Consider the following 18,687-nt stretch of genomic DNA (forward strand, 5'->3'; position numbering starts at 1 on the left):
AGTTGTGGGGACATCTGTGTATATATGTGTGTAAGTAGTCCACCATATTAGGTCAGAAATTGTGTATTTTAGCAGAAAGGGAAAAAAAACCCAAATGCATTACGACGTCTGCTGTTTTATACATTCTCTCAAGGAAGGTTTATAATTTAGGCATAAGAAATTATTGATACATTGTATATCTCTATTTGCCATTTTTATAAGGGAACTTCTTACACCCATCCTATATTTATATAAAAACTCAAACAAACCTTAAATTTCGCAGGCATATATTTACTAATTATCCATTTCACTCTCCATATGGGTGAACCTTGCTCTACATAACAAATAGATTCCTGAAAAATAGTAAATCTATAATTTACAAAAGGAAATACTTTCAATATTGTATCAGAACTTGCTATTTAAAGGAACTGTGTAACAAGCTATTTTGAAAACGAAGAATGCTTTTGTGAAATGAATTATTTCTTTGATTTTCTGAGTTTTATTAAAGTACCCATCTAAAATTTATCAGTAGATTAGGATTGTCTAGAACAGTAAGTGTATGCAATAAAAAATAGAACAGATAAACTCCAATTTACAACAAACAATACAAAACAAGAATGACTCATGGACTGCTTATTGATTGACTATATTCAGAAGCCCTGAATATACGTATTATTGGTATTTTATGGCTTTAATTAAGACAATTGTCTCTTATGAAGTGCTATAAAGTGCAATATTAAAAAATTAAAAAACCCAAAAGGTCTCCATTGTCCTTCAGTTTTATCCTGATGAGAAGAATTGGAGATTCGTTTAACTAAATGGCAAGGAATTCATGCATGTAATTTCATCCTTAAAATTATTTTATTCAGGGATTCAGACTTCATTCATTCTTTTTTTTTTTTTTTTGGTGACATTATTTAAAAATTAGTATTCTCTTTTGGTTAGTTGAGTGTTTTAGAGAACTGGCAGTTTCAAGGCCTTAGTTACTTACGGATCCATTATAGAGGAATATGCAACCCAATATGTGAGAATGCAGGAGCAAATTCCCATCGTCTTGGCGAACTACAGCCCATTTTCCTGGGCCAGGACACCGATCAACACCCTTACAATTCCTATCCAGCCTACCACACAAGGAAGTAAACGCACTGCAATAATGGGTAATCAGAGGAGGTCCAACCATTTCCCCTATTTCCTATTTAAAGAAAAAATATAAATTCCTTTTGGTAAATCAGTGCAGGTAATGCAGGTCCAGAGTGTCTGAATGATCTCCAGTGGTGTCTCTCCAACTCTGAGTTCTTTGTGAGTGTGGGATTATGACCGAAAAACGAAGCTCATGGGCTTGACCTCACCAGGGCCTCGTGATAATGTCGCACCGTGTTCATCCTTTTCCCAGAGGATAAACGCCTGATAGTGCTGGTTGTATCAACCTACTGGTGCTCTGAAGGTATTTCTGTGACTCTGCTCTCTTGTGGTTGTGAATTCTGTTCACATTTTAGTAGCAATTAGGAGGGATTCCCCCAAGAAGCAGTCAATTACACAGAACATAAGTTGTTGGGGGCAGGGGTCTAGCATTTTTGAATATTCACACGAATGAGGAGATGGAGAAAATGCTCAATTCACTTGCCAAGTGCAAGCAAACCGAGGAGGTTGGTGGTGAGAATCTTGAAGAGGAGCAAGCACGGGGTCCAACTGGGCTTGAACACTGGCAGTGGGGTTAGAAATGAGCAGCCTGAGACTGAATAAGACCAAGAGGAAAGTGGCTGATAGTAGGTAAGACGCCTATTCAAATGCACTGGGCCAGGCTGAGAAATGCACTGGCTTCATCTGGCTTGGAAGAAAGATACACAAGTCATAGAGCACTCAAGATTAAGGCGAATTAGCAACGGAGTGTGACTTTCTAAAAGGTAAGGGCAACAGAGAGGTGCATAAAAAGGGAGCAAAGCATTAGATGTGAGGCTATAATTCAGCCCTGCACAGACCTTATACTTGTGTCATGATTAGTCATGAAGTTCCCTAATTTAAGAGCAACATAAAGCACTTTAAAAAGCTTGGTAGGGAAGAACTATAAAAATTATTGAGAGGGTTAGAGAAAAAGACTCAGAAATAAAAATCTAAAGATACTTTTGACGAAAACAGATAAAGGGTCACATAGTGGTGAGGTCAGGGCTAAACAGTGAGGAGGGCCCGGATGCAGTTCTCTTCTGCCGAGAAGAAAAAAATAGATGAAGCCATCAACTTGAGGGGCTTGGGTTAACCTGGAGGGAGACTTTTCTGACACTGATGGTTGTTAATGTTAATAGTTGATGGAACTGGGATGCCAGGAACGTCTGTGCCAGGACCCCTCTCCTACAAAAGGATTGTCCTTTTGATGAGGGTGACAGGTTGGACAAACTCTCTTAACAGAAATCAACCTTGGCAACATGGCAGTCTTTCAGACTTAGGTATTTATCTGTTTTTAAAAAATTCTTTAAGGTTTTCCAGTCTGTCAATCAATCATTTAGTGAAAGGACCTTGGCTGAGGTCATTTGGTGTTCCATATAGTCTCCCAGTATTTGTCTACTAATTTGAACATAATTGTCTATCCAGTCATAATTACAGGGTCATTTTTGTCTCTAAAAACTGGCTGTTGTGACTTATTTGTCCTTTGTAGCTCTCTCTTGCTCTTTTTAAAGAAAACTGTCACCAGTCAGATGCAAGACCGCTATGGAATTCAGGTGGTTCTGAGCAGGGCTGATCCCCGGTGTGGGAGGAAGGCATGTAAAGTGGCAGTGTGCACATTGTGTGTGGGGGGTCCAGGTGGAAATCATGTGGTACTTCCATAGCAAGCATGAGTGTACCTAGGATTTTGACAGATGCCTGGTGATTACATGCCACAGCCTGTGCAGTTTCAAAGCTCCCAGTGAAGTGAAAAAATAGCATGATGACGTAATGATAAGTAGTGGTGTTTGGCTGGCTGTGAGCACACCCGTTATTGCTTTTCTTGTTTGCTATATATTTCAAAGAATATGAAGCCGTCAGAAACCCAAAGACACAGAGGCAAGGAGCTAAACTTAAGTACACAGTGGAATGAGGGGCATGTTACCTTTCTTTCCCAAGAAAAGGCCTTCTTGGGAAAGGAAAATATTTTTATCTGGGACTCTATATAGGCTCATGTAATTGGTTAAAAAAAGCCTGAAATCTGTAATTATTTTAAACTACATAGGGATATATATCAATGTGACACTTGCTTTCTTGGGAATCCTAGTAGAAGTAAATTAACTTCTTTCTTCTCTTTCTTTGTTCTTTATTTTTTTTTTGCTAACTCTATCTTAATCATAAGCCCTTACCTACTAATTGAAGACAATACTGCTGGGGAGTTGAGGATGTGTCTTTTAAAAATATTAAGCGAGGTGGTTATGTTAGATCTGGCTTAGCAAGAAGGAGCATTAGCTTCTATAACAAGCTTTCTGGAGACAGCTGATTTCTCCAGAAATCACCCTGAGAGAAGTTTCCTTTATTTCTTCTGGAACAGAGCTGCCACTGATAATATGCCCACTTAATTATTTGAGTAACCATCTGTCCAGCTGCAAGGAAGCATAACATCCTCATAATCTTGGGTGTGTGTGTTGGTAGATGTAGAGAAGAAAACATATTGAAATTTTCTGAAATGCTTGTATTCAGGTAGGTCCTCAGACCCACATCAGACATTCCAACCCAGTAATTTCAGCAGAACATTTAACAGAAGGCCCATCCTCTCCACCATCTATCTGGCCAGCAGCTCTATCTGTGGTCATTTCCTTGGTCAGCTTTCTGTTAATGTGGCTTGGGGAGGACTTTGCTTTATAGCTCATCTCCTATCTCCCTGTTACAGAGGAATTTAAGTGCTGTGAGCGATGGTGGGGAGTTCGCCGACTCTCTCCCCGCCCGGGGGTGGATGTACATTAATATTTTCGAATGTCTCATCAGCCAGGCAGCTGTGTTTTGCTGAAACGGCTCCAAACCACCTGATTCATGTCTTCCCTAGAAAATAAATTCTAATGGCCCCTGTCAGGTGACACCTGTTAGAAGCCTTACAAAGCATTTTCCCCAAATATGAAACAGTCCCTGGCACTTTTTATAATCTTTTGGGCAAGGCTTTAGGATATTCTGCTGCATCTGCCAAATTGATAAACAACCCTACCCCTCATCCCTGCACATGTACTGCGCTTTCCCGAGCTGTCACTGCTTGGCTCAGCTTAGGTCCTTGGAAGTTGTGTAAACACCATCACATCTCCAGCTTCAGTTCTTTAGGAACTAGACAGGTCCAGAGGACAGCTGGACTTAGTGCTGGCATTCCCAGATGCAATCTAGAAGATTCTATATGGGCATTCTTGGTTTGAGCCAAGTTGTTCTTCTGTCCTGAGGCTGCCTAGGGCGACAGGGGAGGTGACAGCAAGCAAGACCTGCTTGGTTTGCTGTAGGTAAATGGAACCATTTGGGTACAGCTTGTTTATTTCAGACTGAGCAGTAAGAAGTTGGTGCTTGAATTTGTGATATTATTTTACACCCTGCTCCAGGGAAGCAGAAAGAGTATTGCAGTCTACATTTTTTCCTGTACTTTTCTGTTGTGTATCCTTTGCCTTTACATCAGCTATGGCTGGCCATTTCTTTAAGGCTGTAAATCTATATTCTTGGGGTGGGACAATATGTGGGGTGGGTGCATATGTGTATGGTTGTGTGTATATGGGCACAGAACAAAACCACCTTATTTATGAGATCAGGGAAGAATGTCCCCTTTGGTTGTTGGTGTGCATGACTTTCCTCTTCCTTCACTACGGCAAACTTGATGCTCCCTGCTTTTGAATCCTGAATGGGATCGGGTCAGAGGGTGATGATGAAAGTGATATTGTGTGTGTACATGTAGATCTTGTATCAACATATCTATTTATATATGTGTATTCACAGGCTTGCAGGAAAGGCATTAGCGATGACCTACTGAGGAAACCATGACGTGGAAAGTTCTTTCTTATAATTATTTTAATGATTTGAATGCTTTTAAAGATCTAGTGTTGCATTCTATACACTTCTCTCTGGATGTGCCCTAGCCCAACACATAACCTCACAGACACACAATGAGGGGAGTGCAAGGGCAAGCAGTGGCAGGGAGAAGGTGCCTGTGTACCAGCCAGCCAGGGAACACTCTTGCACACCACGCTCAGGGCACATCACTGAGGGGGGACCTGGGCTGGGAAATATTGTCTTCTCAAATACAACTTTTTATTAATGGCTACAACTCTCCCTATGAAGTGGAGCTCCCAGCAAGTAAGATGTCCCGTGGCTGCCTGGAGGAGTCTTCACTGCCAGCTGGGAATGAATGGGAGGAGTGAGGAGGCAGGGGGAGCATCAGGAGGTGCTGAAATAAGAGCAGGGCTACACCCGGCCTCCCTCATCCTGTCTGGTTCTACAGAGTCTATCTGCAGTTGAGTCAAAGTCACCTATTCGAACATTCTTTCAAACAACAAGCCAGTCAATACTATATTCTCAGGCAATAACCAACTTTGCTCCCCTTCAGGGAAAACCACCAGAGTTTTTAACAACAAGTTCACTTATTCTTTTTCACTCTAAGGAACGAGCACACATTCTTGTTCCTCAATACGAAATCCTACCCTTGATGAACAGGAGGCAGGTTTCTTTCACGCAACTGCAAACCTGACTTGGCAAAGTTGGAGAGACCGGAGAGCTAGTCTCGGGGTGGCGGCCATCTGGATTTCCTGTTTTCCCAGGGGTCCTCCGCTTAGAAGCGCTTTTTGCTTGTGGGTGAAGAGCAATGAGGGGCACTGCCTGTTACCGCCACGCTCTGTGGAGTGAGCTGGGGTTTCGTGGGAGGAATATTGAGCTTGATCTGGGCTGTCAGGTCTCCCTGCCTCTCTATTCAGTCGTGAGTCCTGCATCCTGTCTCCCAGTCTTAGGAGGTACGTGCTCACGACAAAATCATCGCAGGCATCCCTGACACAATAGACCGGAGACAAGAACACACATGATATAGTTCCCCAAACGTGGTGTGCACCAACTTAGACGTAGGATGGGTACGAATCACGGGCCATCCTCGATTTGCTTTTAACTGATTTTAAGGAAAGCATGACTTGGGCAAATGAAAAACTCTACATATGTTTTCATCAATTTAGTTTGCCTATATATTTTTTTTCCTGCTGTTTTTATTTTCTATTGACATCGACCTGAGATATCATACAAGGTGTCAGACAGAATTTGGGGGGCACTGAATAAATGAAATGAAACTATCCCATGAATGCTGAGCAGAATCAGGAAATCCAAACCTTGGAGTGACCAGCTTGGAAGCCAGTATAAAGCTGAGTATAGTCTTCAGTGTACTCTGTAAGCTTGAAAGAGTCTCAGATTGGGTCCTGATGGCAGGAGAGACACAGATGTTGCACGGGCTTTAACCAAATCCTGGTCCTGGCACCACTAGACATAGGACCCAGAAACCTTCCTGGGTACATTGAGCATGCGAATACCTTTCCAAACATCTCTAAGCTGCCTCAACCCAAGCAGTATTGATCAGAGTCAGTTTCCTTCTACTGGAGGAATAATGATTTATTCAGACACTGAAGCCCTTTATGACCACACTGGAAGATGCTTTAAAGAACTATGCCCTTATGCTCCTGTTAGGTGGCAAGTCCCACTGAACGCCTCTACCTGATGGTATTTCTTATTACATAGTCAGGCTCTCTTGGTAGGCATTTTGATTATATGTGAGTCCTTAGCATCAAAATATGTCTAAATGACAGTCACGCTAAACGTGCCCCCCTTCTTTTGATGATAATGGGACATGCATTGGAAAAATATAGGTTCAGTTTATATAGTCTTGCTGACCTAGAAGAGTGCTAATTTGGTTTGCAGTCATATTTTCTACTTGCATGCTGGGGCAATATATTAAAAAAAAAATCCCAAAAAACCCAACCCTGGTCACATCCCCCTGCCCCCAAACCAGAATCCACTCAATCCAGGTTTTACCTCTGTCTGTCCCAGGTATCCCTGTAGGTTTCCATCAGTGCACCCCAGTGGGGGTGGGCAGATAGTCGTCCCTGTTTGACTTGAGGGAATGTTTTGGAGGGCTCAACTCAGGGCTCCTACAGACCCTCTCCACCAAGTCCTCCTTCCTGGAACATATTTCCCTAAAACACCCACCTTACCAGGCGGGATCCCAGTAAGTCCAAGGTAGGCTGAAGTTCACAGCAATGACTCTATTAGTTCACCTCTCACAATTGGAGGGAAAGCTCAGACTGAAGGTTGATGCCCCTCTTCAAATAGGTACTATAAATATACTAGAACTATCCCTGAAAAGATGCATTTGTATTTATATATATATATATGATTTTATACATATATAATTTTTCTTTTTCTGTGTTTGTATACAGGTATGTATTACTCTATAGGTATGGAAGGAGAGGTATAGTACAGGAACAGGCAGGGTGTGTTCATGTGCATCTATTTATAATATGTATATTTTATATGTATGTATAGAGCCTCCGTCATTGTTTGCATCATTACAACGAATGTACCTCCGACCAGCGAGGAGTACCTGTCAGTGGTGAATGGAGAGAAGCCCCCATGTTCTCTCTGTCTCTTGCATGAAGCCGTTTCAATAGGCAGGGGTGGAAGCAGCCTGTGAAATGAAGGGGCCCAGTGTGAATCCATCCTCCTCAAATCCGCCAAGGAGGGACACTCGAAATGCTCAGGGCCGTGTGCCAGCCGCCTCTTCTCGAGAGGTCGAGGAGCCTAGAACCCAGAGTGGGGAGGGACCATCCATGCTGTTGGTGCAAGATATGGCTTTTCCCGCTAGACGGAGACAGGGCACACAAGAATTCTGTCTTCCAGGAGGACGCTGACCACCAGGAATACGAAGTAGAGTCCGAACATGATGAAGCCGAGCACTTTGTTCATCCGCCATTTGCAAAGGGCGATGGAGAGGATGACGAAGAGCAGCATGATGAAGAGGAGGACGATGGCGCAGAAGAGGCCGTTGCTGCTGACGGCCACTGGTTGGAATCTGTGAATGATGGTGTACAGGAGCCAGGGCAGCGGGAGCCTGTGAGGGAGAGAAGCAAGGGGGACGGGGGACAGGCAGACACGTTGAAGAAGTAACATTAGTTTCTTGGAATCTATAATCTGAAAAGGGCGTCCTGTTAGGTTCACTATGACTCGGGCATGGCTGTCCCAGGAAACCATATAAGGGAGTCAGGTGAGCTCTAAAACCCTTTCTTTACTTCCTGATTGAATTAGGGAGAACAGAGAGAATTTGTTCTACGACTGAATAAGACCAAAGACGGTACTGCCACAGGTGTTTTCTGAATTTGATTTGAACTAATTTTTTGTTTTCTTCCTAGTTGAGATTAAAATGTTGCGCTCAGCCTTAAAGAGGTGAATTGGAGGATTTGTTCAGGGTGAGAGAGGACAAATGGAGAAAAAGTATAGAAATCAGTGGTGAAAATAGCAAAATTATTTTTTAAAATGGAGACAGAGAGTAGTAGTGACTTAATTAACAATCTAAAAGCACGTGAGAATATATGATGGTGGTGGGGCGATGATACAATGTAGCTGTCTGAAGGTTATTTTCCAAAAGATGGGGCAACATTTGACTAAAAAATGGCCTTTCTGGAAGATTTGAGGAAGACAGTATCTTATGTTTGTGATGTGATTTTTAAAAACTTTATTATGTTTTTTTATACCTGTTCTCTCCTTTTGCATTTGACTTTTAAAATCTGATAACATCTTTTGTTTCCTAGCCAGAGGGCGACTCTGAAAGATATCAGAAAAGCTAACGGCCCGGTGCCCCACGAGAGTGGGTTAGGAGCCTGTGGGAGATGAACGTGGAGGAAAAGGCATGACTGAGTGGCATGTGCATCTCTGAGTGCCCATTGAGCCTCATGATGGCCTGTTGGCTGGGGAAACACAGACCCAGCCACCCAGCCCGCTGAGCCTTCTGCAGAGCAAATGGCTAAGGGAGACTCCGTTTTGGCCTAGCCTCAGGGATACGGAAGGTGGGGCGTCCTTTTGAAACACAAAGTTCTCCAAAGGAAAAGCAGATAGCTTGAGAGAAGTAATGATGTGAAAGAGGCAGTGAGTTTATACGTCTATCTCCCAACTGGAGAGAGTGCATGTGAAGGCAGAGCCCACGCGTTATGCATCTTTGAATTCCCAGGGCCTGGCACATGCAGACCCCCATCCGGGAGCATACGTTAACCGAGGCCAAGCCGAAGTGATGGCTGTGACTACCTCCTGGCGATGAGTACAGGCGCTTTGCCCACTAGAGCCTGGCTGGGAGGCGCTTACTTCAGTGGACATGTCGGGAGGGGAGGGGGTCCACAGGGGCAGCTCAGGGAGCAAGGTGCAATTCCAACTCTCGGCACGAGGGGGCAGCGCTGGCATCCTGCGGTCGGCAGTGGGAAGTCAGAAAAGGAGAGGGGAATGCCTGAGAGAGATGATGATGATACAGAAACGGAAACCTCCGCTGGAGACTTGTTCTGGGGAACTCTTCTTCCACACTTCCCATCTCTTAGGAAGAAAAAGACCAAAAACCATTGTGCTCTTATAAAGCTAGACACACACATACAAATGCACATACATCCAATTCTGGCAAAGTTGTGGCTGACAGGACTACAAATAGGTAAAAACCCTCTGGGGGAAAAATGACATTTTTTCATACCTTTTGACCTATCAATTCTATTGTCAGGGATCAAGCAGAAAGAATAATTTGAAATGCAGATATAACTTTATTCAGAAAAATGATCATTTTGAGTAGAGAAAAATTGGGGATATTTTAATCTCTAATAACACAGAACTAGTTAAATATTCAATTATTTTATTAAGTCAATGTAATGTTCTATAGCTAGTAAAAATCATAAGCTTATAATGATACAAGCAAATACTCTTGATATAATTCTATATTTAAAATGAAGGATACACATAAAAATAGCAATGTAATTTCAGTAACGTAAAATATATATGAATTAAAAAAAGGTCGTGGATACCAATGCTTTATATGTATTTCTAAATCCTTTACCTTATGTATTAATCTTACAAGCAAAAATAAACACCAGCAAGACTATGAAGAAACTCGTACACTCAATATATTGCCAATGACTTCGTAAATTGGTATAAAGTCTTGGGAAAGACCTTTTGGAAAAATATATATCAATAGCCATTAAAATGCTTATAATCTTTAATTCTTTACTATTTCTTTAAGGAATTTATCATAATAATCATAATTAAAAGAGGAGGTTTTTCTGCATAAAGGTGTTCATTGAAACACCCGTAATAGCAGAAAACTGGAAAAAATAAAAGCTCTTACTTAAGGATAATAGTTAAACTGAAAAGCAACAGGTTGGAATATTTTGAAGCCATAAAATGTTAATTAGGAGAGCTATGAAGAAACTTAGAAATATGGTTGACTTACTAATTTACTAGTAGATGCCTATTCTGTGCCAGGCATAAATGGTTATAAAATGAAAAAATAAAAGCCCTCCAAGAGGACAAAACTAAATATTCACTAAGAAGACTTTGTGAAATATTTGGAAAAGAACATAGAAAAGTTAAATGCTGTTTTTGGGTAGTGGGATTAGGGGTGATTGTTCTTTAAACTTTCATTTAAGTTGTTACTATATATACAATTTAAAAACAATGATCAAAAAGCATCTTGTAATTTCTTACAATATTTATTTTTCAAAAACATGACAAATATGTCTCACAGAACACTTGTAATTTTTCCCAATTTGTGAAATTTTCTCTTTTCCTACTACAGAACATTTTCTTTTCCTTTTTATAAGAGATTGACCAAGAAAACGACTCTGAATGTGTAGGCAGTGGAACAGAGAAACACTGATTATTCTAGGGACACCCTTCCTTTAAAATAAACACCTTTTAACGCATTCATTCATTCATTCTACAAACCACCACCACACATTAGGAAATGTATTAGGCCTTGGGGAGTGCTCGCTCTTGGGGAGTTCACAGTCTAGTGGGCAGACTGACGGACACGACCATGACAAGAGTACGATGTGCAGAGAGTATACAGGAGCAAGAGTCCCCAGGTCAGACCCAAGGAAATCAGAGGAGCCAGGATTTGCGTTGACATTAGAAGGATAAGTTAGAGTTTTCCAGACAGACCAGCAGGGAGGGCTCTTGAGTGAGAGGGGCCTGCAAAGGAAGGAAATACGGTAGGAGAGGGCACCTTTGGAACTCAAAGGTGGTTCAGACAGTGGAAGCTCAAAGCAGGGTTTTATGCACAGATGGTGGTGCTGTTGAGAGCACAGACTGTTCAGATCCCAGCTATCTTATTTACTAGTTGTGTGAACTCTGTGCCCTTCAGTTTCCTTATCTGAAAAATGGGGATGAGAATACATCTCTCATAGGATCATTGTGTGATTTAAGTGGATAAAAATGTATGTACAGTGCACAAGGTAGACAGTGAATGAAAAAGATACAGGTAATGAAAAGGTATAAGAGAGAACAATATTCAAGATGTTCAACGAGAAAGTAGGCACATGAACTTTTGAGTTTCAAAATTCAAGTTCTTCTGGAAACATGGTAACATCCCATGTCTTACTTTCTCAGGGGGCTGCCATTTGAGGTTATTTATCAGACTACTTTTACTTTTGACAAGTTAAATGAAATGACAGAGACAACAGCATCCCTCCCCAACCTGATCCACTTTAGGGATTATTCATATTGAGAAGGCCAGTTTGCTTAACTGTAAGAACAGATCTCATCTTCTGACTTTCAAAAAACCTAGGCTACTTTCACCAGCACAGATAAACAAATGCCAAACCTGCCAGCGTGTTCCAAAGAAGGAGATGGGATATTTTCACTGGGCCTACGTCTGTTCCAATCTGTTTTACAATCCAAATATCACCTTAGGCTGGTGGGGACTTTAGTTAGAATTAGAATACGTAAAGAAACATAGTGAAACTACCAGAGCATCTCCATCACACCTGAATATCGAATATTCATAACTTGTAGCCAATGCCATTATATAAATGAAATTCTCTTAAAGTATTTCCTACAACATCCCCTCTGTATGCAGGTATGTGTTTCTGCCTGTCTAGTGATAACTTATTCTTCATTAAGTTCTCTGAAAATGAAAAATGGAGTTGGTGAAACTGAATGGTACTCCCAGTCTTTACTTTCTGTTCGTATTGGTTAGTTTTGGGCTCAGAGATCCTGGTCATGTCTTCACAGCATCTAAGAAGACAAAGACAGCAGTGAGCTGGTGTGCACCTTTATAGAACTATCTCTACTCACCCTACGGTGATGTCAAAAATGTTGCTTCCAACAGAGCTGGACACGGCCATGTCCCCAAGCCCCTTCCGGGCCACTATGACGCTGGTGATAAGATCAGGGATGGAGGTCCCAGCAGCCAAGATGGTCAGACCCATAATCTCTTCACTAATGCCAATTGTTTCGCCAACCTATAAGTGATAACAGGGACAAACATGGGAGCATCTGAAGTCACAAAACCACGGACATTTCAATGCAACTCTCTTTAGTGAGTTATGTGTGCTGTGCTGAGGATGACATGATGAAGAGAAATAAGCCACAATCATCGCCATAGAGGAGTTCATACTTGTGCAATATTCAGACCCAAGAGATCAGGAACGTTCACATGGGGATTAAACAGATAATCTCAAAAAAGCGCTCTAGAGGGCTTGAGTGCAGTGTCTGTCTGGTGTTTACTGAGACTGAGCAAGGGAAGCAGAAGATTAGAGTTATAAAAGCCAATTGGTCATTGGCTTCAGTGGCCACTGCCTGCCAATGGTACCAAATTCTGTGGCAGATTTGCTCTTGGATTAAAATCGAAGGTTAAGGACTGACACCCAGTATCCTCATTTTTCCTTGACATCTCCTGGTGTCTGTAGCCCACTCTTAAATACTTTTAGACTCCACCAATTGCACAGGAAACGTGATTTGGGGTGTTTTGGATTTGGTAATACAGGACTGTAAGTCAGCAAGGCAGCCGTGGAGGAAGCAACAGTGAGGGAGTCAGAGTCCAAGGTCTGGCTCTGGCGTTTATTAAGTACTTCACCTATTGCTAACTGAATCGATTGTACAATGTCTTCAATCCTTGCTTTCTTGTCCTTAACATGGGATGATAATACTTCCTTACAAGGTGGTTGTGAGGACTAAAGGATAATTTGTGGAAAAGCCCTTGGTAAATAGTCATCATTATTGAAAAGCGATGGCGGGGGGGGCGGTTATTATATTTTCTTTTGGTCTTTGCCTTTTAAGACTGATGAATTCAGGGCTGGCTCCATGGCTTAGCGGTTAAGTGCACGCGCTCTGCTACTGGCGGCCCGGGTTCGGATCCCGGGCACGCACCGACGCACTGCTTCTCCGGCCATGCTGAGGCCGCGTACCACATACAGCAACTAGAAGGATGTGCAACTATGACATACAGCTATCTACTGGGGCTTTGGGGGAAAAAAAGGAGGAAGATTGGCAATAGATGTTAGCTCAGAGCCGGTCTTCCTCAGCAAAAAGAGGAGGATTAGCATGGATGTTAGCTCAGGGCTGATCTTCCTCACACACACACAAAAAAAGACTGATGAATTCTATTTTGGACAGTTGGTCTAGCCTCACATGGAAGCTCTCCATTCTCTTGAGCAACTTTTTTGTCTCCTTGGGACTTCTAAAAGCTTTATGTATTTTCTGTAGTTGGTGAACTGCAATTTTGAAAATTTAAAGATAAAGATATCTTAAAATTTAAGATAATGCTTTCAGTTTGGTTTCCAGTAGCCTCCCTGATGACATCCATTGTTTGTGGAAAAAATTTAAAGGGACAAAGTAGCATATCAGAATAAAGGTTTTTAGGGAATAGAATAAACTCATTTCTAAATTGCTTCTTTTTGATTTATAAGTAAAATCTTGGTTCCCACTAGCTTAAAAGCCTCATTGGGAGCTATTTTTAGTTTGATGGTCATGCCTGTTCTGAGCTAGGTTACCCCGTCCTCGTGGCACATGGATTCACTGCTCCCATCAGAAAGTAAGGTCCATGTGAGCAGGATCATTGCCTTGATGACTATGGTTTCCTCAATATGCAGAACATAGTCTGGGATACGGTAGGTTCTCAATACTATTTGCTGAATAAACAAATCAATATGCACACTTCAGTGATTTTACTAGCATTTTACTACAGTGATTTTACTAGGTTTTTGCTGATTCTCCTAGAGAAAGTTAAATAAGAGTTTTGCACAGGAGTGCCTATTTGAGCAAAATAGTCTTCTTGATGACTTATTTTTTTGGTTAGATTTGGAGCAAAACATTTTCAAAGACCGTGAAGATGCTGACTAAATGACTGTCACCCTTAGTAAGTTCCAATCTATTTAATACATTCTTAATAATTTAAATTCTTAGAGGGAGTTCTAAAGCACTGACTATTTCAAAAACTATATTTGGAGCTTGAATGCCACTATAGATAGAAAAATGCAGAAGTTGAAGAGGGGCAGGATGGTGCTATGGTTAAGAGTATTGGCTTGGGGTACAGAGAGCCCTGGTGCAAATCCTAGCCTGCCACTCCTAGTGCATGGCAGCCAACTTCCCTGAGTCTCAGTTGTTCTCAACTGTAGAATGGGGATAATAATATGTACCCTCAGAGTTATTGTGATGGTTATATGTGATGATGCATATAAAGCAAATAGTACAGTGTCAGGCATAAAGTAAATGTTCAATAAACATCAGCTCTGATAACTCAGACATTACTCCTTTCCCTCTCCAACCTATCAGAGTGCCGCCATCAGGGCTCTGGCAGTGGGGACAGAAGCTGGTTTAGTACAGTCAGTCCACAATATGGGAAATCACAAGAATAATGAAGAATTTTCATTGCACATCAGACCCCTGATGAATCTGTGTGGCTCCAGATACACTTTCACCGAACGAGAACTAGTCTTCATAAGTTTATGTTGAGTACGTTTCACTGAAGTTGACTTTTGGCGAGTCAGAGGAAAGATGATGGGTGCACAGCTGGGGCAGTGCTCTGATCAAACTGAGGAGCATCAGAGTTTAGAGCTAGAAAGGACATCAGCAGTCTCTTGCGGGGAATTCTCTTGTTTTCTAATACAAGTAAATGATGGGCCACTCAGAATCCAAGTCCAGTGCTGCTCCTAGTATTCCACGACGCGGTTCCTTGCCTTGGTTTAAGGAGGAACTGCAAAAATGTCATACTGGCTAAATGAGACACAAGGTTGTATCTGACTCTTAGAATTAAGTTCTCATACTAGATGCAGGATAGATTATAATCATAGATTTCCATCACCCAAGAAATTTACTAAGATAAAGATTCATGATGCAAAAACAATAAAAAAATAACAAAAACTAAGGGAAATATGCATAAAGCATTTTATATGAAGGGTATTTATTTTTGGCTAAACAATAGCCAAATAATTGTATCAAATAGCATTTATTATTGGTAAAACTGTGGATAACAAAATAGTTGAGCACTACATGCTGCACTTGTAATCTTTATAGCTTTTACTGTTCAAAAGTACAAACAATAGAATTAGAGCTAGACTTCTTAGAACAGAATCTGCTATTTTGATCAGCTGTCTGGATGTTTTGAAAGAGAAAAGCATTTCAATGGGAGAAAAGAAAAAGAAACTTCTCATCCATTATTGGAAAGGAGGGCTTCTCTTTATGCACTTTATATTTCTGAGCCTTTTTGTAATTATTATTGTTGCAGGCATTGTGTTTGTAGTTTTCTACAAGAGAATGAAAAGGAAACAAGATTGTGGAATTAAGATAATCATTAAAAAGGAAAGAAAAAGATGGAAGTCTGTAGGATGATGTTTTCTAGGATGGCTAAAGAGAAATATCTAGAAAACAACATATCCTAGCAAGTGAAAAAAAACTCGCCACTTTTTTTTTCTGTATCAGTACTTGAAAGAATAAAAATAATTGTTAGGAAAAGTCTTTAGATGTTATAAATGGCAAACAGGCTAAAAGGAGCCTGGAAATCTGGAGGCTGAGAAGCAGCCTACCTTCTGCAATGATTTCTGTCAGGTATTGGTCGCAAATGTGTCTCAATGAATGTGGAAAATAATGACTTTGGGGCAAAGAGAACTTCTTCAGGGGACCAACAAATTTTGGAAATATCCAGGAAGAGAAATTTGAAATCAAACATTAGTAAAAATAACTACAGTAGGAATAATATGAAATATCTTGTAGGAATAATGCTGGTTATATTAGCTGACATTTCCAGTGGATATTTTTAGTGATGCTATATACTCCTTTTTTTTTTCTAAATTAAGGTGTAATTTACATACAGTATAATTTTACATTCAGCAAAATTCACCCATTAAAAAAAGTGTCTAGTTCTGTGAGTTTTGATAAATGTATGCAGTTCTGTTTCTCCACATTCTCATTGACATGTGTCTGTGGTTTTTGATTATAGCCATCCTAATCGTCGTGAAGTGATATCTCGTGTTTATTTTTAAACAACTTTATTGAGATGTAATTCACTTACCATAAAATTCACCCATTTAAAGTATTAATTCAATGGTTTTTAGTGTATTTAGAGTTGTGCAACCATCACCATAATTTAAATTAGAATTTTTTCATCATCCTAAGAAGAAACTCCATCCCCATTAGCAATCACTCCCCACTTCCCTCCAAGCTACCCAACCCTAGGCAACCATTACCTACTTTCTGTCTCTATAGATTTGCCTATTTTCACATTTCATATAAATGGAATCATACAACATGTAATCTTTTGTGACTGTCTTTTTCCACTGAGCATAATATTTTAGAGGTTCATTGACATTGTAGCACGTGTCAGTACCTCAATTTCTTTTTATTGTGGAATAATATTCCATTGTGTGGATATACCACATTTTGTTTATCCATTCATCAGTTGATGGAAATTTGGGTTTTTCTACTTTTTGGCTATTATGAAGAATGCTGTGTGAACATTTGTGTATAATTTTTTTCATAGATGTTTTCATTTCTCTTGGGTATACAGGCAGTGGAATCACTGGATCATGTGGTAACTCTATGCTTAACATTTTGTGGATCTGCCAAACTGTTTTCCAAAGTGGCTGCACTATTTTACACTCTTGCCAGCAATAGATAACGGTTCTAAATTCTACACATCCTCTCCAGCATTTGTTATTGTCTGTCTTCTTGATTATATCCATCCTAGTGAGTGGGAAGTGGTATCTTGTTGTGGTTTTGATTTGTACTTCTCTGATGAATAATGATGTTGAGCATCTTTTCTTGTGCTTATTAGCCATTTATAGATCTTCTTTGGTGAAATATCTATTCAAATCTTCTGTCCATCTTAAACATTAAGATGCTTGTAGATGCTTGGCTTCTATTATTGAGTTTTAAGAACTTTTCATATACCCTGGATATATGATTTGCAAATATTTTCTCTTAGTCTGTGGTTTGTCGTTTCATTTTTTAATGGCATTTTTGAAGAGCAAAAGCTTGAATTTTGATGAAGCCTAATTAATCAATTTTTTCTTTAATGGATCATACTTTGGTGTTATATCATAGAACTCTTTGCCTAACCAATGGTCATGTAGATTTTTAATGTTTTCTTCTAGACACATGATAGTTTTAGCTCTTACAGTTAGAACTATGATCCATTTTGAGTTAATTGTTGAATTTGGTGTGAGGTAAAGGTCTAAGTTTATTTATTTTGGCATATGGAAATCCAATTATTCCAGCACCATTTGTTGAGATGTCTACCCATATAAGTTCTTGGTGTGTATTTCCTTATTTCAAATTGCTATATTTTATTTATGTTAATAAGTGTAATAATTTTAACACTGTATTAAACAAAGGATATGAGTGGGCCGTTTGGAATTTATGTAGTTTATAGTAGAGATTAAAAGCATGAGTTTTGGAGTTGCAGAGTTCTGGGTTAGCATCTCAGTTCTGCTGTTTACTGCCTATATGATCTTGGGCAATTTTCTTTTTTTTTTTAATTGAGGTCTAATGGGCAATTTTCTTATTAGCTCTGAGCTTAACTCCTTTATCTGTAAACTGTAGACAACAACACTCCCTCCCTCATTGGATTGGTACCTGTGTACAGGGTTATTATCAAGATTATAAGCACAAAGGGATGTAAATTGCCTGGCACGCAGTACACATTCAATCAATACTGGTTACCACTATTCTCTTTGAGAATGTGAAATCTTTGCATCTCATTCTTTCCCTCATGTGTTACAACAAACAATTCCTGAGAGTTTATTCTTGTGATGGGCATTATGATTGGTATTAAGTTAGAAGTGGTACAAGTGAAATATATCATCGTTTTTATAAACTGATGCTCAAAGAAGAGACCACTTGTCTCTAGGTCTTTTCCTAAGACGCATTTGAAAGGCTGGTGAGAACATGAGGTGAGCGGCTGCCCAAGAGAAAGTAAATGCCACGGAGCCAGGTGGACCCTTGACATTCCTCCCAGGCTTGGGTTGGCCTGGTTCCAGGCTGCAGAGGGCAAGAAGCAGTGCTTGTCTTCCTCCACATGGCTGCCTGGGGCTATGCCAGTCTGGTTCCACACCGCAGGGAAAAGCCAGGAGGCGAGGGAAAGTTACGTGGAGTCAATTCCTTTACTGCTGGAATACGTACCTTGTCTTGTCAGACGCAATACTGTTGTGACAGTTTCAGAAAGAAAACGCATTGATTAACCACTTGGAAACCACAAGAAAAACCAGGCAGATGGTGTCGCTATCAAGATCT

General features: G+C 40.5%; 1 protein-coding gene across 3 annotated transcripts in view; it reads right to left on the reverse strand.

Annotated features, from left to right (window-relative positions):
• Window positions 1–396: 396 nt before the first annotated feature.
• SLC24A2 (solute carrier family 24 member 2) overlaps window positions 397–18,687 on the reverse strand; it is a 242,887-nt gene continuing 224,596 nt past the window's right edge. For 2 of the 3 annotated variants that reach the window (XM_058565877.1, XM_058565876.1), the window contains 2 exons: window positions 12,256–12,422; window positions 7,727–8,044 (listed from right to left, as the gene is read on the reverse strand). In XM_058565877.1, coding sequence (XP_058421860.1) covers window positions 7,795–8,044; window positions 12,256–12,422 — 417 coding nt within the window. In that variant the 3' untranslated portion in view covers window positions 7,727–7,794. Of the gene's footprint in view, window positions 8,045–12,255; window positions 12,423–18,687 lie in introns of all 3 variants that reach the window. The other variant, XM_058565878.1, reaches the window with a different exon arrangement.

This window comes from Diceros bicornis, chromosome 22 (genome assembly GCF_020826845.1).
Source record: "Diceros bicornis minor isolate mBicDic1 chromosome 22, mDicBic1.mat.cur, whole genome shotgun sequence".
NCBI classification, from domain to species: Eukaryota; Metazoa; Chordata; class Mammalia; order Perissodactyla; family Rhinocerotidae; genus Diceros; species Diceros bicornis.